The sequence below is a fragment of the Zeus faber genome (genome assembly GCF_960531495.2).
Source record: "Zeus faber genome assembly, chromosome: 19".
NCBI lineage: Eukaryota > Metazoa > Chordata > Actinopteri > Zeiformes > Zeidae > Zeus > Zeus faber.
Genome location: NC_137206.1, coordinates 12,339,045 through 12,363,056, shown reverse-complemented (window position 1 = coordinate 12,363,056; position 24,012 = coordinate 12,339,045). Strand labels below are relative to the sequence as shown.

General features: G+C 48.5%; 1 protein-coding gene across 1 annotated transcript in view; it reads right to left on the bottom strand.

Moving 5' to 3' along the window:
* The window catches only part of pard3aa (par-3 family cell polarity regulator alpha, a), a 350,702-nt gene that overhangs the window by 226,756 nt on the left and 99,934 nt on the right, over positions 1 to 24,012 (bottom strand). The window contains exons 3-4 of the mRNA XM_080020374.1: positions 20,084 to 20,261; positions 2,678 to 2,868 (exon numbers count right to left, since the gene is read on the bottom strand). Of these exons, the coding sequence (XP_079876500.1) occupies positions 2,678 to 2,868; positions 20,084 to 20,261 (369 nt within the window). The remainder of the gene's footprint in view (positions 1 to 2,677; positions 2,869 to 20,083; positions 20,262 to 24,012) is intronic.

The following is a 24,012-nucleotide window of genomic DNA, read 5'->3' as shown; positions in this document are numbered from 1 at the left end:
CCTTCAGACTCATCCCCTCAAAGCAAGCAAATCAGAATCACAATGTGGATTCCGACAATAATTATGTGCATGGTCCAATGGTAAGTAAATGATTTGAGCCCTTCAGTTTTAGTGAAAACAGATTGGAAAAACCTGCGAGGCTCTAAATATATATTGAAGCTGAGCAAGTTACCATCTGTTCCACGGTTCCCATTGTTAGGGCCGTACACTGATACTGTTTGCCTACGCGTGATTAAAACCTTGAACGTTATTCTTCTGTTGCTAACAGATCTGTCATAAAAAGAGGGGGCAACAGCTGATCCTTTCCATTGCGTCAACCCCTGCCAAAAAAAAAAAAGACTTCAACGGTATGTCCGAAAGAGCGAGAGAGAGAGAGAGAGAGAGAGAGAGAGAGAGAGAGAGAGAGCTGAGATTCAATCGCATTTGAGTTACACAAACATAAAGGAAGATAAATGACTAAAAACACTCAATCCTTTCTCTTAAAACAGCGAGCGCGAGAGAGAGAGAGAGGGAGAGAGAGAGAGAGAGAGAGAGAGAGAGAGAGAGATGTTGTTTTTAAGATAAAGCGAGAGACGGTAAAACAATCCGAGGTCCGGTGAAGCCAAAACGCGGCGTGACGAGGCCCGCGGAAGGGCGGCAGACGGGATCGTAAAAAAAAAAAAAAGACGCCGTGCGGGTCACTCGAGACCGACCCCGGAAAGGTGCCGGCGATAAGCATCGCGGCGGCTCCAGTCGCCGCGACGCAAGGCGACCCGGCGAGGTGCCCGACGTCAGCTGGTTTTTTTTACGACGCGGCAAGAACTAAGTCGTGAAAAACATGGAACGACGCGATATTTTAGCCACCACCACCAAAAATAAATAAATAAATACATAAAACCGAAATTACATAGAGAGGATCAAGAGGAACATCCGTCGGCTCGTGGAGCGGAAGGAAGAGTCACGCTGGGAGGCCGGGGCTGGAGCGCGGTATCGTAGAGTCATGAGTCTTCAGGGCCAGATCAACGGTCGTATATCAAGTGGGAGATTTAGCGGAACCGAACCTGACTCAGCCGTGACTGAACTCACAGGAACCGCGGGACAGAACCGAGGAACATGGCTGGCACGGCTCTCGCTATTGTGTAGAGGCGGTGACAGGGGGGTGGGGGTGGGTGGGGGCAGTGCATAACATATGGCTTGCATCCCCGCGCTCTTCTGGCAAAGGCTGATCGGAGCACGCACGGCTCCGGTAGTGTTCTTCTCCGAGTAAGTACTAAGTACAAAATTTGCATGCGTGCCAAGATGAGAGCATTTCATCGCGCGGCCTCGTGCGCTCCACATCTGCAGTTTATCGGATAAAAATAGACTTTTCACAAAGGCTGACGTGAAAATGCGAAGCAGCTGGGCGTTTTGGGAAAGACACGTACGCGAAGACCCGACGGAGGCTGCCGGGGCCCGATGACGAACCCCACGCGGGTCCGGGGCGAAAAGAAATCGAATGACCGTCGGATTCTGAGAAAGATTTGGCGAAATGGTCACCAAAACGGCTTCAAAATGTATGTCGGACCTTCCCGTTCCCCTCCGTTCCCGTCCTGCAGCGGGCAGCGGAAAGCTGACAGGGTATTACAGACCTTTTTCGTTAATGTTCTGGAGGCCCTGTCACCAAAAATTGCTCTCGAAAAAAAAAAAAAAAAAACTCTCCATAGGTTCCCTTATTCACACTTGTCATTTGGGATGTCACAGTCTTTCTTGCCTGTGAACACCGTCTACGGCTGCCATTTTGAAAAAGTAATTGGCTTCCCCGCTCTCCTGGAAGCCATGTGTGAAGGTGTGCCTTTTTTCCTTTCTTTTATTTTGAGCATGTAGGGTTATTATCAGCTCTCTCAGACAGCCTCAGAGAAACGACATCAGAACAAAAGGCGTCCCCCCCCCCCCCCCCAAAAAAAAAGACTTCCCCATCTCCTTTGTGTAACCAAAGACGAGTGGGTTATCAAAGAGTACTCGGTGAAGATAAGGTCTTGTCTGCGGCGTCGCCGGATATATTTGATGCAGGGCAGCGGCGACGTCATGCGTTAAGGTTATTCCTTTGATCGGGGGGAAGAAAAACCTGCATTATCGCCAACGCCATTTCGGTGCATCGGTGGCGCTGAGAAAAACAGCTCCCGGGCACCGGATTCTTTGAATCTGACCACGGGACGGCCCAGTGGGACGCAGGGGCCTCCACTGGTGGTACTCTTCAAAACATCAACACTAACAAAGGCGAAGGCAAGCGTCGCACGATGGGAAATGATACAACTTTAATTTAAGTGCTGAATAGTCAAGAGAGACATAACGTTGCCACTTATTTCAGTGTTTTATAGCCAGTACAGCTGCTAGCGCGTCATTGCCAAAGGACAAAAACAAATTAAATTGACCGCATTAGCACTTTTCAGTCTCTTCGGAGCTTCACAACACGTGCCTCACGTTCACCCACTGATGGCGGTGGCAGCCATGCATGGGGCACAACTGCTCATCGAGAGCAGTGGGGGGGTTGAGTGTCTCGCTTCAGAAAACTACAGCACCCTACCAGGGGGAGCCGGAGCTCAAACCGGCAACGAGACGACCCACTCTACCTCCTGAGCGACTGCCCCCCTATCAACAAGTTAGAAATGTTGTGAACTTTTGGTGGTGTCGGCGCCATTGCGGTTGGTACGGTCGGTACCTTGTGTTCCAGGGCGCCGGGGCCCATGTTGGGGCTCGGCTTGTGGCTGCACTTGCCGACGCCCGCCGTTGTGGACCAGCGGGCTGGGTTCTTCCTGGACGGCTCCTCCGGTGCCCCCACTTGGACCTCGGGACCCAGGGGCAGGCCGGCCAGGGAAGGGTCACTGCTGCGACGGACATGGAGCGGCATGCCTGAGATAAGGGGGTGAGGTAGAGGGGTAGACAGACAGAGTTAGACGCTAAGTTTGGGACAAATAACCTTGCCACTTACATTTTTATTTTTACAGACTATAAAATGGATCAGCCTGTTGAGAGTGGCCCTCTGGTGGAAACGCTGCAATTTCACACGATTCTGTGGGGCAGTTGTACCCACCAGGCCGGTCTTCCCCCCCCATTTAATTACAGGGCATGTTCGCAATGACATGGGACGTGGAACAAGTGCTCGCGTGTCTGTCAAAGGTCCTTCGAGCCCCGAACGGAACATGACTCGGCTCAAACGGTGAGACGTTTGCATCGGCCGACTTCCCGTGGAAGAAATTATGATACGGTATATTGCTCTTGTTTTAATTGCCGTTGCTCTCGCGGCGGTGTGTTCATCAGCAAACACATTGCTGTTACCTACGCCTCTCCCATAACTGTGTGCTCAATAAAAACAAACGATAATTTGAATAGAGAGGGGCAAAGGTATAATCCCCAGCAAACACAGTCACACAATAATCAGTAATTCAAATATATTAAATAACTTCCCGCACAGGAGGGCAGCCGTTGTTTAATCGGTGTGCATGTGTGTCCGTGTGTGTGTGTGTGTGTGTGTGTGTAAGAGAGTAGGTAATACGACACACTTTCTCTTCCCGGTTAAACTACGTCGAGGAATCCCTCCGGAGTCAGGTATACAAGGCGCGGCAGTAAATATATATGGTTGGAGCCTGGAGGCTGAGGTGTTTGGATTCCGTCCTGGAAAACGGCGCCAGATGGATTGGTTTACGGCATGACAACAGCCTGCGCTCCGCAGCCATAATTATGCAAATTGATTGGGCAACCACCTGTCATCCGCGGGACTGATCCTCCCAGCGAGCATATGCCCCGCACAAAGCTTCCATCTGATACAAGGAGGACTTGTCTCCTCGGCGGAAGGTACGCATTTTAATCAGGGAATTACAGCGCGCCGCCGCTTGGCACATTGTACGCCGTGACAGGGCCTGGTGGGAGACGCGAGGCGGGTTGCGCGTTCGCCGTTCGAGCCTCGGTGAAAAAAAAAAACCCGGGAGCCGTGCGGTTATAAACCGCGCGGACGCAAAAGAAATAGAAAATAGGAGTGACGGCCAACGCTGTCGACTGAGTCTCTTGCCCTTCTCCGCCCCGTTAAACATCATCGCCGTAATAGTCACAGCCATTGCTTTCGAAAAAATTGCCCCCTGTGAAGTCCACCTTGGTTTTTTCGTGCCTAATTGAAGCACTGCCAGTACTATTTTCGTCCCTTCGCGAAAAACCACTGGACATTCATACTCTGTGGATGATTTGGGCCCCCATGTCCCGTCAAGACCACCTCTACAGCTCCATGGAGTTGGCTGGTAGCCCCTAAAAGTTTGGAGATTCTTGGGATGACTCTACGCCCTCAAAGTAGGAATACGGCAGGACTGATCATTGAAGGGGTTAAATCAATATCAGCTGTACCAGGAAAACTAAGTCAAATAATTTTAAAAACATGCCGTACACTTCCTTTATGCGGGAGCCTCCTTGTATTTTGGCGTTCATATGTCGCTGTTTACTCATCCAAATGGAAATGGAAAAATAGAAAATGAGGCTTGCGGTCAGACAATGATATTCTCGAATTAGGTTGAGAATTCAATAATGACTTTTAATGGGCTTCATCCCCCTCCCGGTAACGGCCGGTTCACGTCCAGTCCAGGGCTCTAATGATGTTCACCTCGTACCGAAGGGGGTTTAATTGTATGGGTGGCCCGTTCACGTCCGGGGATAATATCCTCGCCGATTACCGCCGCGATGAGACACACTCATAACACAAACACAGAGGGAGAGCGTCGGAGGAGAGGGGTCACGGGAGAGAGGGAGAGCGGAGGGAAAAATGGAAAGGAGAGATTTAGAGGAAGAGGAACATCGAAATGAGAGAGCGACGGCGGGGTCAGCTGAGACAGCTGGGCGGCTTTTTTTTTTTTTGTTTTTTTTAACCTGTGCTGTCAGCATGTTGGGCATACAACACAGAGTGTTTGTGCCATTGCATCTAGGACAGAGCTAGTCTGCGAGTGGAGTTCAAGTTCTCAACCTGCAATGCAACTCTTTATTCATTCTTAAATCATCAAGAACTGCTGCAATAACTCTGTCCTGTGGACGACCTGTAGGATGACAAGAGCACAGTTTTTGGTTATAGAGAACCACCACCAACCCCCCGCTTTGGAGAACTATTTATCATGTTTGAGTCCATAAACAACTGATCACTACTCCAAGAGGGTTAGAATCACCACGGTGAGACAAATAAAAATAGAACCAAACAACATTTACACAAAAACATAAACACTGGACGACAACACCTATTGAAAAACAGTGAATTAGGTCCAGGAAAACTGGAACTACAACTGGTCACGTGGCCTCTTCCTGTCATAGTTATGGCAGTAAATGAGGGAGGGAAGGAGAGGGATGCAACCAGGAGGGTGCTGGGGTGCACCCCAAGCAGGTCTGGTGGTGTGTGTGTGTGTGTGTGTGTGTGTGTGTGTGTGTGTGTGTGTGTGTGTGTGTGTGCGCGTGGGTGATGGGACCTACAGCGGCGGCTATAAATCAACGGGAGCCAACGGGGGGGGGGTGAAGTCTAGAGAGAGAAAGCGAGACGGAAAGAGAGAAGAGAGGTGACAAAACGGGGGCAGGTAGAGGAGAAGGAGGGTGAAACAGGGAAGAAGAAGATGAGCATCTGCGACCGCAGAAAGAGGAAGCCGCGACCGGGCGGAACGGCATCTCCCTGAGATTGCCTCGGCCCGAATAAGTGAGGCCAACCTCGCGTGAGACGGATTACGTAAATGTTGGCACTGATGACCAATTGTAATCATTGTCCATGAAAAGACTAGGATGGATTAGAAAAAAAAGGGGGGGAGGGGGTGGGGGTGGGGTTGGGATTACGCGGGGCACTTGTCACGAATAAAAAAGATTAACCGGTTCATAAAAATACGACGAAGATAAGCATATTTTCCCGGAATACCGCCACGTCGTGTTTTTTTTTTGCTTTTTTTTGGTCAGTCGTGCCTCTGTGTTTTTAATAAGGAACCAGGCCGCGAGAGAAATATCTCTTATCTGGTCTTTATAGGCTGAGATCGCTTCCAGATGTGACATGCCCCGAGAACTACGGCGGACGGGTCCGAAAGCGTCTGACGTTACCGAAATAGATGGAGAGACGTGGAAATAGAGGGGGGGGTAGAGAGAGAGAGAGAGAGAGAGAGAGAGAGAGAGAGAGAGAGAGGCGAGAGAGAGAGAGAGAGAGCCAGACAGCCAACCAGCAGGGAAGAAGATAGACAGGCGGGCCGGGAGAGGGACAGTGAGGGAGCGAGAGAGAGCGAGTTAAACACAAGCTCCTTGGATCAACTTTATGATCCCCGGTGGAGGAATTATGTGTTTTGCTGGACTAGGCTACGGTATGTCACGCTATGGCGTCATATCGCACAGTACATATATTTTGGCACCAGGTATTTTACGATACGATGCACCATATGATCTTCCAATCAATGGATATGGACGCGTCCATTCCCATTACGTCATACCGACGAGAGGCCCGAGCCCTGTCCATCGCGGGGCTCCATTAAATCATCTCATCAAATCATCTGGGTTACCTGGAGAAGCTGCTCACGCATTCTGTAGCTGGTTGTGAGGCGGTGATATCCCCTCAGTACCTTTTTGTGTGTGTGTGTGTGTGTGTGTGTGTGTGTGTGTGTGTGTGTGTGTGTGTGTGTGTGTGTGTGTGTGTGTGTGTGTGTGTGTGTGTGTGTGTGTGGGGCGCGCGCACGCGCTTGGAGGCCTCCGTATATCCGTGAGTCTGTGCGTTCACCGTTCACGAAGATCGCGATATTACAAGTCCTGTCCTCTCCCACACCCCCGGGGGAAGGGCATTTCTTAATTTTGCGCCGGGCTTCGAGAGATTTTTTAGGGGCGGCCGACCCCGCGTCTAATAATAACATCTCGCACCACTTCACTCCCGAGAGGCCGATCGATTCCGAAACCGCTGCACAGGGAGAAGCGTCAGAGAGCCCTGTAATGAAAAGAAAGAGAGCCCTAATCCCCACGCCGCAGACCAACTCACACCCCCTACTGCTGATGTATTGGGGCCGGGGCCGAGGACTACATGCACCACGATGCACCTTGGAGAGAGGTCACCCCTCCCCCTGCCTTCCTTTCTTTAAGGAGACATATGTCGGCTTTGATGAAATTACGGGGGGAAAATTGAATAAAGATCTTTCGCCGTGAAGTCAAGTAAAGCAAAAAAAAAAAAAAGGTCGAAAAACGGAATATGCCGACACTATGAAGTGCGAGATTTTACCACTTCACACCAGTGCATCTTCATCTGATCGTTTTGTCATTATGTTTCGGGTTTTTTTTTTCCATTAAGTCACGTATAAATGGCGCAAACTTGACATTCTGCATCGACCTCACCTTCCCCACCGCCCTGAACCCGGATCTGCAAGTACGACGGGAAAAACCACTCCAACTTCAGCGGGGAGGAAGTGTTGAATGGAGGGGAGGTGGGGGCATCTCTAATGTATCAGCCCCACAGGTGTCCAATCACCGTAATGAAATGGCAGAGGGTCGGAGAGAGTGGAGCGTCCTTTACTGTACCTGGGACAGGGCAGGATGAGACTCACTGCCAACACAAGGGTAATGGAGCCTCTGCCTTCGCATACTGATGAAGGGTGGGAAGGGGACTGGACAGTGTGTGTGTGTGTGTGTGTGTGTGTGTGTGTGTGTGTGTGTGTGTGTGTGTGTGTGTGTGTGTGTGTGTGTGTGTCTGTGTGTGTGCGCCTGTGTGTGTGTGTGTGTGGACTGAGCTCCTGAGAGCCAGAGACGGACAATGGCCGACAGGCAGCGGTGAGACACAGGTCGGCCATTTTCTCCACAGCCCTGAAGCCCCTTACGTACGCACTCAGAGCCCGACCGTTCACTGATTCACTTAAATATGAATGCGGTGGCGGCCATGTCCTCACAAAACGTCCCCGGCGCCGTTTCTCTCTCTGAGAAAAGTAGGCAACTTTGAAATACTTTAGGGGCCGCGCCGTTACGGAGGCTGAATTGGTTATTTGCGCGGAAGCCTTTCGGACAGAAAAACCCTCTCTCCGGCTTGGTAGCTGAATCCATATTGATGTCCCTCGTGGACAGCCGACGGCCTTTCTCACAGAACACTTGGCACTGACCTGAAACTCACATCTGCCGCCTGGGTGCGAAAGGCCCCCGCGTCTTCCCGAGGTCGAGGGACCATCCGGGGCGGTGGGAACAGGGGCCGAAACGGGACGGGGGTTTGAAATATGTAGGAGCTTTAAATAGGACGGCGGCGGTGAAGCGCTGCTACTCCGGATCAGACTTCTGCCGAGCGTTTTGGCATGATGTGACGGCAAAGGAGAAAGGGGCCGTGGAGACAAACTTTGAATAAACATCGACTGTTGACCTTGAAATAGAATGAGGGGCGTTATCAGAGCGCTGAATAGGCAGAATGGCATGTTATTGGAAGAAAAAAAATACCAAAAAAAAAAAACAAAACTGCTCCCGTCCAGTTAAAGTGTCAGAGTGGACATTGGTGCTGAATTTGCAAATGTGTGTTTGTGTGTGTACGAGTGTTTGCGTTTCTATGTGAGTTTTGACCACGAGCATGGTTATATTTGTGAGCGTGCCTGGATGTGTGTGTGAGACCGGGGCAGGCGGGCATTGACCGGTCTTGACAGGTACATGGAAAAGAGACGGGGTGAGACAGGGCGGCTCACATTCTCTCCTTCTCTGACCCCTTTTATCGTCTTCTCCCGCTCTTCTATTTCCTATTCCACCTCTCCAAATCCCTCCTCTGGGGGTTGCCGGGGCGTCATTCTGGACGGCGGAACAAAGTCCGGCTCAGCTCGGCATCGCAGAGGCCGTCACACAGCCGCCTCTTCTCACACCTGACTGGAGCAACTTTATTTTAGGTTCATTCGGCAACGAACCGAAAAAGAGAAAAAAAAATGCACCAACATTTAGAAAGTTTGTGCATTTGCGTCACAGAGAAAAGAGTTCAGAACGAGCGTCGGTATGTTGGAATCATAAAAATGCCAACTTTAATTTGTGCGACTGGGGAGGTTCGAGGCGGCTTGGCAAAGAAATACTAGCATATCCACACGCTCTGGGCGTAGTCTAGCGTGTTCTTTCATCGCCGCAGCTGAGAATAATGTGTTCACAAGGCTAGGTCTGTGCCCATCATGAAGTGAATGCTGCCCATCAGTCGTCACCAAATAATCGAATTGAACGGCGTTATCGCCCGGTCTTGGGGGCTGGTTCACCTTCTCCAGTTTGATACACCAGCTGGGGTGTGGGACTACGTTTCCAGTGGTGCTAAAAACCTGTTTGGATGTATTATTATTATTATCATTATTATTATTAGTCTAATAATAAGAAGAATTATTATTATTATTATTATTATTATTGGTGTTAGTATTATTATTAGGAGCAGTAGTAGTAGTAGTACGAGGAGCATAGTAATATCTTTGAATATTTATCGGAAAGGTCGATTATTTTCATACATTTTATAAAAATGTTAACAACTGGCAATGATGGCTTTCCTTAGCGTGTGTGTCGATGACTGTCAATTGCCCAATTATGAAATAATATAGCCCAGCCCCACCCAAGGCATCTAAGTTCCTGGCATTGTCACGTTCAGCTATTAACAATTAGAGCCCTGCCCTGGGCAAGAAGCCGAAGTTACTCGAGGCTCATACGGGGGGAGCATGGGATGTTTCGCAGCTTCATACAAGAATTGGAGCCCGATGATGCTTGAGAACGTCATCTGGCGCTTAGAGCGTGTGAGCGTCGCCACAACCGATCATACCAAATACGCTGCGGCAAACTACCGCGAACCGATCTAATCAGTGTTATCAGATATGCAAAGGGAGTAAAGAGAGTAAAAGGGAGCAAATCAGGCAAAAATGTTGACATTTTGTACGACGACCGATGGTTTAACGTACTGAACCAAAGTGGCCTTCCTTATCATAAGAGTTTGAATTCATGACCCCGTGTGGTGAATGCGATAGATATAGCAATATTCCTCAGTATCAGCCGGCAATAGGTGGGATACTGTGAGTATCCCACCTTGGCAGTTGAGTACACTGTAAATTTACAATACACTGTCATTTGACCAAAATACTATGGTAGAAAGACAGCAAGAAACGTTTCATCGATTAGGATCCGGACAGACACTTGGCAGCAGCCCACAGGCCTGTATCGCCACAGGATTTTCTAAGTCAGCCGTTTGCACTTTGAAGGAAGACAGACACATGGACGAAGAGGGAGAAAGTAATATAGGGGGGATAGTGACACAGACAGCGAGATAGAGAGCCGGCTGGCTGTTTTGCTTTTTGACAATGAAAGAAGTCAGACTGTTTACTAGAAAGAGGAGAGTGTGTCAGACCTTTCTTCCCCCGAGGCCCTTTGAGGGGAAAGCCTCTGGTAGCAGACGGAATCAGACACCGGCGTGTCAACAACAACAACAACGGTATCAACAATAACAAGCAGACACGGGCTAAGAAAAGAAGGCGCTGTGAGTGCCTGTAGTTTGTCGCTCCCCAGACTGTTTCTCCAAACAATGGAGATCTCGGAGAAAAAGGGGGGCGCAGAACGTCCCTCCCCAAATCAAACCTGACTCATCTAGGTCGAGTCTCGGCTCACACGGGGTCCCCCGGGAGCGAGGAGCTACTCTGTTTGTGTGTGTGTGTGTGTGTGTGTGTGTGTGTGTCTGTGTCTGTGTCTGTGTGTGTGTGTGTGTGTATCTGTGTCTGTGTGTGTGACAGTGTGGATGGGTTATGAAGTCACGGGTGGGATTCAAGCATTTCTCGACGTGTGCAGCTTCTACGTGTTTTGCACGTACAGATAGATAGATGTATCTATCTAACTATCAATCTATCAAGCTGATACATGCAAAACTGCAATAGGATGGGGGGCGGGGCATGACCACACCTGCCATGTCCCCACATCTGACTCCATCCAATCTGAGACCCCCGCGCAGGACATCCATCCCTCCCAACAGGGGAGTTGCTAATCAACTCGACTGGCCCAGAAATCAGAGGTCCGGTACCATGGTTCCCTCTATAAGCGCCAGTCTGGGGGCGTTGGGGTGTTCCATAAATCTAAATCCACCCTCTGGTTTGACAGTAGTTCGGCCGCTCATGATGTTGGTTGGTTGGTTGTTGTTATTGGTCCGTGCTGGTAACAGAAATGCTGCGGCCGCTGATTTGTGAGTGAAAATAGAGGACAGATAAGCCCGAGAATTTCAGCTTTTGCTCTTACCATTAAGACCGTTAAGATGCCTTAACTCACCGGCGGTGAGGTAAGGCATCTCAGCCAACGCATTCTCATGCAAACATAATCCATCCATATTGTGATCTTCAGACTCGATCTCGTCTTTTCAATCTCCCGCACTCAAACCACCGTCCAATTTCCTCCGGATTGTTTTCGAGGGGAGGGGAAAAAAAATAAAAAAATAGCCGAAACGTCGCCAAGACCCCGGCGTCCCTGGGGACACCGGATTGATCCGGCGCGGTGGAAAAGTGTTGTTTTTGCGGGCGAGACGAAGGGAGTGCTGCAGGAAGAACGACACGCCGCCACACAAGAAAATGGCTTCAGACGGGCCGTTCGGATGGACCGGGATGTGCGTGACGGGGGCGGCCGGTCAGCAAGTAGCCGGCTCTAATCTCCAAGAAACTCCCCTATGTGTGTGAAGAGTCAGATGGTTATTATTTTTCGGATTTTTTTTTTTTTCTGCCACGGGACAATCATGACCGGATCCCAGTAATGCAGAGCAGAGGAGCAGAGTGTGGAACAGTGGAAACAGGAATAGAAAGGCCCTGTCTGGATAACTGCTTTATGAGGCTTGTGTATAATGGAATGATTTGGGAAGCATGTGGTGTTGTGATGTGCAGTCACTCATGTTTTGGGTAGAAACATCCCTTCCATCAGTCACGAAGCACATGTTTGGGGTTTTATTTTGTGTTTTCTTTTAAAGCGCTTCATAGCAAAAAAATAAATAAAAAACACAAAACCTAAGAGATAAGAGGGATTGAGGACAGAGAGCTACGTCTGGGAGAGCACGTGTTCAAACTATGTGTAATAATGGCAACAAGGTTATATTCAACATCTGTCCTACACGCACACTAATAATGCCCTTTTTCAAAGGATGGAAGGGCCAAAAAAAATTAAAAAGATGAGATCAAGGAAACCGAAATGCGAGTGAGATAGAGTTCACATCAGCCCATTACCGTCTGGAGGTTTCTAAGCTGTGGAAGACCAGCGTGATGTTTTCCTCCCTCGCCTTCAGCCCTGCTTCCCGTATGAGGAATTAAAAGCATTCGGTAACGCCGTATTAATAATTTATGTCCAAATGCCTTCTCAGAAGGCTCGATAGAGGCGGGAACGCTCCCTTCCCATCCGAGCACATCTGCCCGTGACGGACCCAACCAGGCATTTTCTGAGCATTTAGAAAACGTTTAACAGAGCAGGCTGAAATGCCTGACGCCTGAAACGCTGAACGCTGGCGTTGTCAAATATCTGAGTCTTTCCGGCTGTCATGTGGCTCGGGGCACCCGAGACGCCGGGGCTGCGGGACCGCGCCGAGGTGTTTAAATCGCTCTCGTTGTTTTGTTCACTCGGTTAAAGCAGTGACTGCTGCAAAAGTGGCGGCGCTGGACGGCGACCAACACGGAGGAGATGAGCACGTTAGAGATGACGGCTTCCGCACTGATTTGTCTCCGACGAAGCTGATGAGAAACATGCGCGGGCCGCTGAGACGAGCCGGGGGGCTGTTGCACGGGCCGGGGGCCAAACGCTTGTTGTCGTTGTTTTGACGTCGACTTTTCTTCGCATCCATCACCCCGCCGCCGCGTCGCGCCGTCGACGTGCGCGCGCGATTATATCCACATGCATGCGCGTTCCCGCCTCATCGTCTCTGTTCCGGATCCAAGACCCTTTTTTTTTTTTTGTTGCGTTTTTTTTGTCTTTTTCAAGCGCTTCCCCGACAGGCGGTTTAGTCCGCCTTGGCAGGCCGCCTCGCCTCGCCGCGGCCGAGGAGGAAACAGATCGGAACCTCCTACAAAGGCGCTAATGAGGTTCTTGCCGGACAAAGTCACAGTGGGCGAGGGAGAGTGATGAGGGGGTGGGGCGGGGTGTCAGAGAGGGTCCGGTGGGATTCTAAGAGCCTGCGGACAAAGATATGTTAAACGCCCGTCAGCCTTTGTGGACTTAGCCCTCCGAGGCAAGAAGGCGCTGCCCCCCCGGGCGAGCGGCGGCCTGACTTACCTCCAAAACCAGGATTAACTGACGGGGAAGGTCGGCGCGTCATTGGCAAACGAGGGGGACGCGGATGTGGATATATATACAGAGTAAGACAGAAAGAGAGAAGAAAGGAGAGTTGAAAGGAAGCAGAGAGAGAAGTACAGCAAGAGAACAGATTCAGACGGAGAGGCCGAGACCGAGGGGCAACGGGCAAAAGCTTATAAATTCGGAAAAGTTGTTGCCTTAGCCTCCCCTGTTAGCGTCGAATGGGGGTGAAATAGTCCCAAAAAAGCAATTGCGGCGTTTCTTACTGTAACGGAGAGAAAGACAGATGGAGAGCCAGAGAGAGAGAGAGAGAGAGAGAGAGAGAGAGAGGGACCAGGCTGATTTCCTAGCAGCTCCATTAGAGCAAAGCTATGTAGGAACACAGAGGAGCGCTGGACGAACACAATCACCGGTCGTTAGAGCCCTAATGAACGAGCCGAATACAACAACAAGGGAAACATCTCGCCCAGGAAAAGTCGGTTTAACGATTCTCCCGAAAAAGCAGATTTACGCGGGGATTTTAGCAAGGACCCAAACTCAACATTTGTAACCGTCTTTGAATGCATGCGTTGTTATGGACTGGTGTATCTTTGTGTTTATAAGGATATAGGATAGCACTTTATCACAGGGACATGTACTCCACAGCTCTTCACCGGTCTTATTGGTACTTGTGTAAGTGTTAAAACAAATGATCAAAAAGTAGTTCCATCAGCATGATGAATCTTTTCTTCTAATGGGAGTGACTGGCTGCCAAAAATAAATCCTTTGGCTTGTTTGTTTTTCCTCTTGGTTTGCGGGACTTATCGCGAACCGCAAAGCGCAAACCACAACATCTCCGCACACTAGGAACGGGGACCCGTGTTTTTTCAGGGACCCCCGACACACACCAATCCTTGTCCCCTGTCATCTTAAAATCATTTATCTTCGACTTGATATATTTATCTCTGTGTTTACACGGGGCTATACAAAGAGTGCATTAGGAGGCCCATGAGGAGGTCGGGGGTGGAGGGCGGGGGCCGTATATCAGATAACGAGAGTCGGACAAACGGAGTGCTGTTTAAGTGCTTTAAATCTCTTGGAACGGAGGTGACACCGGCCGAGCCGGACCACAGTGACAGCAGCACTCGGCCTCCCTTCCCAGGCTCCCTGTCACAGGGTCATGGCATGGCTGAATGACTGTGTGTGTGTGTGTGTGTGTGTGTGTGTGTGTGTGTGTGTGTGTGTGTGTGTGTGTGTGTGTGTGTGTGTGTGTGTGTGTGTGTGTGTGCGCCTGTGTTTGGGAGTGTGTTGTGTGTCGTCCTCCTGCGTCACTGTGAACCTTCACTTCCGTTTAACTGATGTCTGCGCATGGATTGGATGTGAAGTTCCCTACTTTTACTGCTTTGTCTGACTAAAACTTTCGAGCGCCTTCCAAGAGCTCTAAAGTGATGAATCAAACCAGCGATCACACCGCATGCGCGCGCGCACACACACACACACACACACACACACACACACACACACACACACACACACACACAAACAGAAGTTGTGACTGGGAAGTGGAGGAAATAAATTCTGTACCCGCATGGGAAAAACCCTTGACATCTATTTACAGAACACATACACATTCACATACACACACACACACACACACACACACACACACACACACACACACACACACACACACACACACACACACACACACACACACACACACACACACACACACACACACACACACACACACACACACGTACAAAAACAGAAATATGCACAAGTTAATTCCACACATGCCAGACCTCCCGGTTCTCCCTCGGGAGTCCCAATTTTAATTGCCCTCAATTGGTGTTCTCCAGGTGACAAATTCTTCATGACAAACGTATTTTTGTTTTCTTACCATAACCTCACCTAAACCAATGGATCAATCGAAAAGAAAAAAAAAAAAAACACTCATTAGAGTCAGATTCACTTAACTTTATCTATCCAGCCAAAGCCTGTTTCTTTGATCCTATTTCAAAGATCTGGGTTTGGATCTCCCTATTACTGAGGTCTGGAGGTTGATGAGTACGCTGAATGCAACCACAAACGTACGCATGTCTACAGGAAAAACATACACACAATGGCGCAACTACTTTCATTGACCACTGTGGCTAGATCACTACTCGGCCCCCTGTGGTAGTAGCAGCACTAGTAGTAGAGGTCAGAGTAGAGGTAGTGGTGTGGTAGTGGAAGTCAGAGTAGGTATAGCGGTACTAGTACGAGCAGATCTTGGCGTATTTGTAAGCCATGAACCCTTGCATCAATTAGCAGAAATATGCTTAGCGTATTACTGTCTTTTAAAATGTTGATGACTACTATAGGGCACGTAATGATCCATTAACACACCAAAATCCCTCGGCAGCAGAAAGAAATCAGTGTGCTTATGTCTTTCCTTCCCTCTCTCTAGTCCTCTCTCTGTCCCTCTCTTTAATGGGGCGCCCTTTATTTTGGATTCTCTCTCTCTCTCTCTCTCTCTCTCTCTCTCACTTTCTGTCTCCTCATCCTCTCATCCATGCCAGGCTTTTCCCTCGCCCTTCTAATACAAGGCGCAGTATGTTTGTATGAAGAGTTGACATAACTAATAGAAGCTCCTCAGACTCAAGGAAGCCGACGCAGCGCTCGGTCTCACAGGGGATCTGTGGGTTTTAAGTGCTTTCTGTCGGCTAATGATGACGATGATGAGTGCTTCTGCTGAGGCAGAGATACAGTGGAGATAGCAGCTCTCGCTACGATCGTGTACCCGCCTTAAGTATGCACACATACACATGCCGCTAGGCCAGCAGCTTTTTTGCAGAGGTATTTCAGGAGTTTTTTGCCTCAAAAAGTCTGAAGAGATTTAGCACCCAGAGGGGCTGTGACCAATCGCATGTAGAAAACAACCGTAATGTCTCAGGTAGCGATCCTTGTGTGCTGAATCCAAGACTCGCCGGACCCATATGTTTTTCCAACGTCAAAAAGTACTTTATTTATCAAGATGACATTCACTCAGCATGTGTGCCGTGCTGTCACCCAGATTTCGAAATAAGTGTTGAGCAAAACATAAGCTAACCCATTTAACATTGGTTGTGCACTGAGCTCCCTCAAAGGCATGTTCCTCATACAACTTACACAGCCTACCCAGCCCAGTATCTGACCCAGAAACGGCCTAGAGCCATTTCCAAGTTTTCCTCTACCCTCCAAACCAGAGGTGCAAGGTTTAAAATAACACTCTTCTATTTTACTGCGTTAAGGAGCCAATAGCCTGTATCGTCAAGAATAATAACAAGAACAACGAACTCCAAAGTCCCTGCTTCTGCCCCATGGTGAGGTAAGGTTCAAATTGCTATCAACGGAGGTGTTATCGTATTAGAATCGCAGGAGTGCGAGCGACGTCACTGAGCGAGGTGGAGATTGAGGGACAAATCGACCGGGAGAGAGAAACCATCTGTATGAGGACTGTCTGTACGTTTGATGGATTTACCATCAGGACCAATCATCATGCCCCAGTCAGGCAGACACACACCGCCACTGTTATCAATTCACTGTTATCACTGCACCGCATTGCATTGCACCAGATTGCGCTCCCATACTGATGAAGTGTGAGGCTGAAAAAAGACGACTTTGAACCGACAGACAAGAGGGGGGATAAGTGACAGCAGAGGCGAGCGACTGGGAGGGCAGGAGAAATGAATGGAGACAGGGACATTGGACCCAGCCCAACAGAAAGAGCAACAGGGCTGCTATGGGTGACTGCTGCCTGCAATTCAAAACTGAGAACTTGTTATTTTATCTATATTGTCCAATTATTGGGCTTACTCCTAAACCAGCGAGTGCAGGAGAGGTGAGAAGGAGAGATAAGAGAGAGTATAGGACGATAAACACAATTGAACATTGAACATTATGGTGATGCTCGTGCATTGGATGCTTTATGTCTTGAGAATGACTTCTATCTGGCCTTGGCTGTCACAGTGTGGTGTCTCTGGAGCAGCGGACAACTAAACCCAATTGATTACGCCCCCCACAGGTGTCTGCACTCACTCCCCGCAGGCAATATCGCTCATGACCACTGTGCGTCCCTGTCCACCGCACAGATCCTCCGTGTGGGGTGGGGGACCCTGCTGTTCTGTTCCTTCCTTTGGGACCACTAAGGGCCCAGACCAGAGTCCCGGACCAATCAGATTGGAACACGCTGTTGTCCGCCTTACCTACGAGTGTCCAAACGGCTGTGCATGAAAGGATGGAATAGATGATTGGGAGAGGGGTCCTAATCACAGGAATGCCCCACAATCACAATTTGCCATCAGTCTTTTTCTAGAGCTCTTCTCCTGGCCAAGGTCAGAGTAATTTTCATCCCCCTGTCAAAAGCACTTGAATAGAATCCACTATCGCTCCTGTTTGTGTCTTCAAGAAATCATCATTCAGTCGCCAAATTTTTATGTGGACGCCTTAAAAACTGCTCTTGCTATCAAAAATACAGTGGAAATGAAGGCGTTCATTGCCAGGATGCAATGGTACACGGTATATTATTGAACTGTTCGATGCGCCCTCTACAGTTCAATATGCACATGTGAACCGCGATATTACGATATCACTGTAGAAGTCCTGCGGACGTGTTGGCGTAGCGTACGTGCTATTTTAACGGTTTTAAAATATTATTTATACAAATAAATAAATATTAACGTATATCAATATTTTAATTATCCATGTGGCGTGGGGATGGTTTGGTATGAGCAGCCGCACCTTTCATCGGTCTAGGTAACTGGGTCCCAGGATCAGTGTGGCTGTACACCTGTTGCTCATTGTTTGGTCTAACGTGCAACAGGTAAAACCCTCATCCCCACACACACTGAGGAGAGGAGCCCTTGTCATGACACGCTGTCCATCTGCTCCCGAGCTTATTCAACCTAGACCACTCTCTACAATAAACTTGTGTGTCTGAAATCCCATTGGCTTTGTCTTTGTGCCGGAGGTCCCTGAAAACGCCACTTGGTGTGGTAGGCGAAACTGCCACGCTGGCGCCTGAACAGGGACTCCCCGGCACGGGGGAGGGACACAGCACCAGCCCTCTCCAGACTGGGGGCAGCAGCACCCAGGGCGATCGGCAAAGGACCGGGGGGGCAGCCGCGGCAGCAACCACCATGGGTTACCACTGGTGGCTAGCTGCTCCACCCAGAAGCCAGCGCCAGGACCATGCAGCAAGCCAGGCCACCCCTCCAAGCAGCACCCGCAACAGCCAAGCCTGACCACGCCTTCACCAGCCAGCACCGCAGCCAGAGGCCCCAAGTTCCCGAAGTGAGGAGGGGAGACTGTTGTCGCGCTGGGGGAGGGTCAGTGTGGCTGTACACCTTTTACAACAGTTAAAACCCCCATCCCCACACACACGCAGTATCAGAGCCCTTGTCATGACATGCTGTCCATCTGCTCCTACCAAAAGCTATATCTCTTATCTGTTTAGGTGTTGGGTGTTTTTAGTAGACAGCCAAACAAAGTGCCAGGGGAGACAGCATCAACTTCACATTAATGTTCGTGGTCATTTTAGCCGGTCTAAAACACCCACTTATATTAGCACCTTGTACTGCTGGAACCATTTCCTCTGTGCCCTATTGTATGTTCCCTCTGTACCCCCATGTGTGTGCCAACAGAACCCTTACGTTCCAAAATCAAAGCCCAGAACCAGAGGGAAGGACCTGAGTAGAAACATGCCCACAGCCACGAACCCTTCATAATTTGAATGCCTAAAATATCCAGTAGAATTAAGCACCAATTTAAAGTTCAGTGCATTCTTTCTTACTTCTAAAAGATTAGGCTTTCATGGTGAGCTGGCAGAGGCGAACCGGCGTCCGTGTAATTACGTGAAAATTACATTCATTATTGTAATTTACATCTCATCTCCAATCCAATTATTAGCGGTTTGACCTGCTCGGCACATGCGGCAGTGTGGAAAATCTAAGACGAGCTCCAGAGAGTGAGAGAGAGAGAGAGAGAGAGAGAGAGAGAGAGAGAGAGAGAGAGAGAGAGAGAGAGAGAGAGAGAGAGAGTTGGGGATTTGGGGAGTTGAAGGAGAGAAAACAATCAATATGGTTCTAGGTTAGGATGCTTTGAGCCACTGTTGGTTTCCCTGGTGGTGCTGCACTCTGCTGTCTTATATATGATAATAACGCTGCCAGTAAATTGCTCATCTGCATTTTTGGAGCGACCACAGTTTGTCCAGCTGTCTATCTGGCTGCCTGTCTCCTTGCACTACTGACTAACTTTGTCGGTTCTCAAGATTGCATGTAGTGTCAGTTGCCTTCAAGATCCTGATGCACCGTCTCTCTTTCTACCTGTCTTATCTTACCTGCTTCACAGCCGGTCACTGGGCAATGTTACGCAGCCTTGACAGTCTCTGCTACAGCCTCAACACACACACTTGAATGCTAAACCCTTGCTGTGAATACTGCACCTTGTGAATACGGTAGGAAAAACCACTTGCAAAAAGCGCTTGTGCAATTCAACAATCACATGGTGTCATTTCAATTTACAATGCCATGAGGACACTTTCATTGAAACCAATGTGACTACCTTCAGGTATAAAAATGACCTGACGGACAACCCTCAGCTCATCGAGGTGCCGACAGGGAGTTTACTTTTTCGGTACTTAATCCCAAGTAAAATCTCTCTAGTAAAATCAGTGCTACAGTTAAACTAGCAACCATACCAGTACAATGACCAAAGAGAAGATTGGGATGAATCATTCCTCAAGGGTCTTTACAGTGTAAATTGTTCTATTCTTGTTATAACATACACTTCCCAGTATGCCCATTAAGAATGCTTCTTGAGCTCCCAACACTGTTCATGTTGTCCTGAGGGGGCGCAGGAAACTCACTGGATCGCAGGGCGGACGGCGTGACTTCGATCTCGCTCACGGACTGGTAAGGCTGAAAGGCACCATTGGCCGAGTTGAGCTCGCCGGCGAAGGGCTCGGGGCTCTGCGTGCCCGTGGAGCTGGCGCTGGTGCCGTCGCCTCCATTGTGGGGGTCCTGTTCCTCGTAGACCGCCACCAGCTGTAAGGAGGAGACACGAGCAGAGGTTTAAGGAGGGCGCATGGTGCTGTCGTAGGAGTGTTCTATATGATACACCACCACCATCACCAACACACTTTTTCCAATTTAACCTTCGTAACTCTTCCGTTTGTGTGTGTGTTGGGGTGTGTGTGGGTTTAAGTGTGTTTGTGTGCAAGTGAGTGTGCTCTGGATTGCCAGCTTCAGCTCCCACAGCAGCTGTTCCATCTACATAACGGAGATATGCCGCCACATTACCCAGGCAGATTGGGAGAGCTCCCCAACCGCTTCCCATAATAATCAGAGACTAGTGTCGCAACTTCAAGTTGGCGAGCACAGACCAGGCCAGTTTGCCCGCTCTGAGAAAACATGGGAGAAGATATACATTACAATGTTTAAGTCCATGTTTCTCCAGCCAGCTCACTTTTCTTGTACACAAACTCACTGTTTGTATATCGACAACCACCCAACAAACCCACTGAAACAAAGTGTGTAGGCCGCTTTCCACAGCAAAACAAAAAACAAGCTGTTGGACTCCATGTCAGTCAGTCTGGCCCTTTTGGCCTGACAGACAAACAGAGAGGGTAAAGAAAGTTAAGCTGCTTTCAGTTGGACCGGACATTACGCAGACTTACCCAGCCAGCACCCTAGTACAAAGTCTGTATATTGTCCGATTGAGCGGTATGTGTGAACATAGCAGGTGATTTTCCGGAGAATTCACAGCGAGCGAATGTGCCGTGTCCCATGTCGATGACTTCTCTATCATGCGACTGGTGATCATAAAACCCACTACCCGATATCATTGACCTTCGTGCGGATCTTTGTGCACGGAGCATAGCTGCTTAGTACTCCTTTCTGCTTTCCTTAATATTCCTTTCCACTGTTTACTTTATAATGTAGATACGTCCAAATACATGGAGTATCAACGCAAAAAAAGGTCACAACTACTGATAAGTTGGTAGCGTCGTCCGCCATCTTCCGGAGACCGAAAGTAACAAATTACAATTACTCGTTACTGTAATGAAGCTCATTTTTTGTGTACTTTTTCGAGTATAAAAAAAAAATCACTTTACTAGGTATGTTTATTTTGAAGTATTTTTCTTTGCTACAATTTAAATAGCCTTCGTTACAGAGTATATTGAAAAAAAGTCTCAATGATATACATGCCAGGAAATTTGCTTTTGGTGATCTCCTACGCCAAGTAACAGCAAGTCAGTTGCTCATTCCATGCCAGGCGGTCAAGATGAAATGCCACAGAAGTGAACTGGAGTAAAAAATAATAATAATAAAAATAGGGGATCAACATGTAGAGCCGAGCCGTGTTCCTCCAAATAGAACAACTAAAAACAGTATGGGCATGGGGCACGGAGGAACAGGGCACGACTCATAGAGTCATTAAGAGTATTTTCTGCGCATAACGCATGGAGAGGGGGTTATTTGGAGAGAGGCACGGAGAAAGTGTTCCCATTACACAAGGCTCCGTTTCATACGCACATGTTTCCTTCCGTAAGGAGATGTAAAATAAAATAAAACCACACCGTTTGGTGCCCCGATCGCAGGCACCCAATCGCTAGCGCGCGCATCTCTTGTACTGTCGGAGAGGGAGACAGGTGCCCAAAATGCACCCTAATCGCTGGCGGCCGCTTATCAGGCCCTGGCCGAGCTGGCCCGACCCGGCCTGCTTCCGCCCAGCTCGCTCCCCCCTCCTCCCCCCGGAGCTTCCAACGAATAGTCTAATATTCGCAGTCTCCCCGCTCCAAAAAGCTACGTTCACACATGCACTCTAAACCTGAAATTATCTAGACATTACCCAGAGGAGCTGTATGTGTGAATGCAAATGTCTGAATTATTATCATAAAATTAACTGCCTGGTACATTACTAAATTATACTACCACTCTTTTTTTTAACCAGCCACATTAAAATCAAATGCTAAATATGACAGGAGACTGAACTATTTTAGTGGCTTCTGCACAAAATCACATGCTTTTGGTTGGTGGCAGGTGTTAATTTCCCACCCTGCATCAGTGTCATGAATAAAGAACGTGTTTCTAAGGTAACTTTTCTCTCTGTAAATGTTCATATTAAAGGAATCCTGCAAACACACACATTGACATTTTCTTTGTGCTGTACAGAGCCCAGCTGAAATTGTCGCCATTGCCTGTGGTGAAGTCTGAGACAAACACGCGCCCGGGACGGCTACTTCCTGTGAACTCGCAGCTACAAGCAAAACACAGAAGAACCGAAGTTTCCTGCAAGATGTGTCCGCCGCTCATCAGAGCCATTCAGGATGGCGTCCAAAAGCACTTTGGAGGGATGATGGCAGACCATGAGCTCATAGCTGCTGCAATCCTTCTGCCAAAGTTCAAGACCACTTGGACTAAGATAGATGAAGTCATAGAATCAGATACGTGCACATTAAGAAGTAGGCATTAAGGAGTAAGTCATCAGTGTGTATCAATATATTACCTAATTTTCCTGATGATAATTGATATATATTGTCAAATTAAACATGAACATCCCCTGGCTCATAATAGTATTTCTAAAAATAATAATCAATGGCAACAAAAGGTTTTGGTTGCATTTTTACGCATTGCGAAGAAAGACCATGCGTTGCTTTATTCTTTTATTCATCAATCAACTTTTTATGAGTGCACCTTATTTTATATTATTTTTATTTTTATTCGACTATTCAAATATTTATTGAAATGTTTATTCCATGTTTTAATTTCATTTGTTCATGCACTTTATTTTACAAAGGACATACACACCTCGCCAACCACACAGTTAAAAAAAAAAAGTAACTTCGTTATTTTTACTCAAAGTAAATTTCAAATAAGTTATATATATAAGTTATAAGTTATATTAGAGTTTTACACTAATCATTGTACTTTTACTCTAGTGCAATTTCACCATCGTAACAGTACTTTTAGTTGAGTGTTTAATGTTCTCTTTAAACCTCGATGTGACACCACCACAGCCTGAAAGTGGTGTTGGGTGGAAGTGCCAAGTGTGTTTCTTTCTTCGGTGCCGCCGCGTGGTTTTTCCCCAGCCCACGCGGTGAAGCCCTGCTAATAAGCCAGTCTTACAAGGAGATTAGCCTGCTATTTTAGCCCGGCACGGCGTTCGACACGCTAAAAGCAGCAGCCCGGCGATTGTTTCCACCGTATAGAGGCAACGTTCGCACTTCTTTTGTGCATGTCATCTCTGTATTAAACAGATATCTGTGCTTGTGGAGGGCCAGGCGTGTGTGTGTGTGGGGGGGGGGGGGGGAGAACAAGAAAGTGGGCTTCAGATGCAGTGGGATGCTTAAGGCTGTTTTGCGTTCATGCCTCTACCGCGGGTAGATCCAGCACGGGTATTTTTGCACGTGGCTCGTGTTAGTCTTTGCTTCGGCACGGGGTAATCTGCATATAAACAAGTTGAGAAGGCCCCTTCGCGAACGGAGGGCGATGCACGCTCACAGCCGTGCGGGGTTTATTCCGTGCACATGTGGGCGCGTGTTTATGTTAATGTCCTCCCATACGTGTCTCCATATGGTTAACAGTTTTTTTTTTTTGTTGTTTTTTTTTTCCCCCCGAATGAAATCGCGCGGCGCTCGCTCAAACAGGCATCTTCACGCCTCCCGACGCCATCTCGAGAGCCGAGCCCCCCGGGCCAATTTGACTGCAAAAGTTCATCGCTCGGGAGTCGTACGGAGAGAGCAAACTGCGACGGCAGGAACACTGATTTAAAGATAGGGCTTTGGGTATTGAG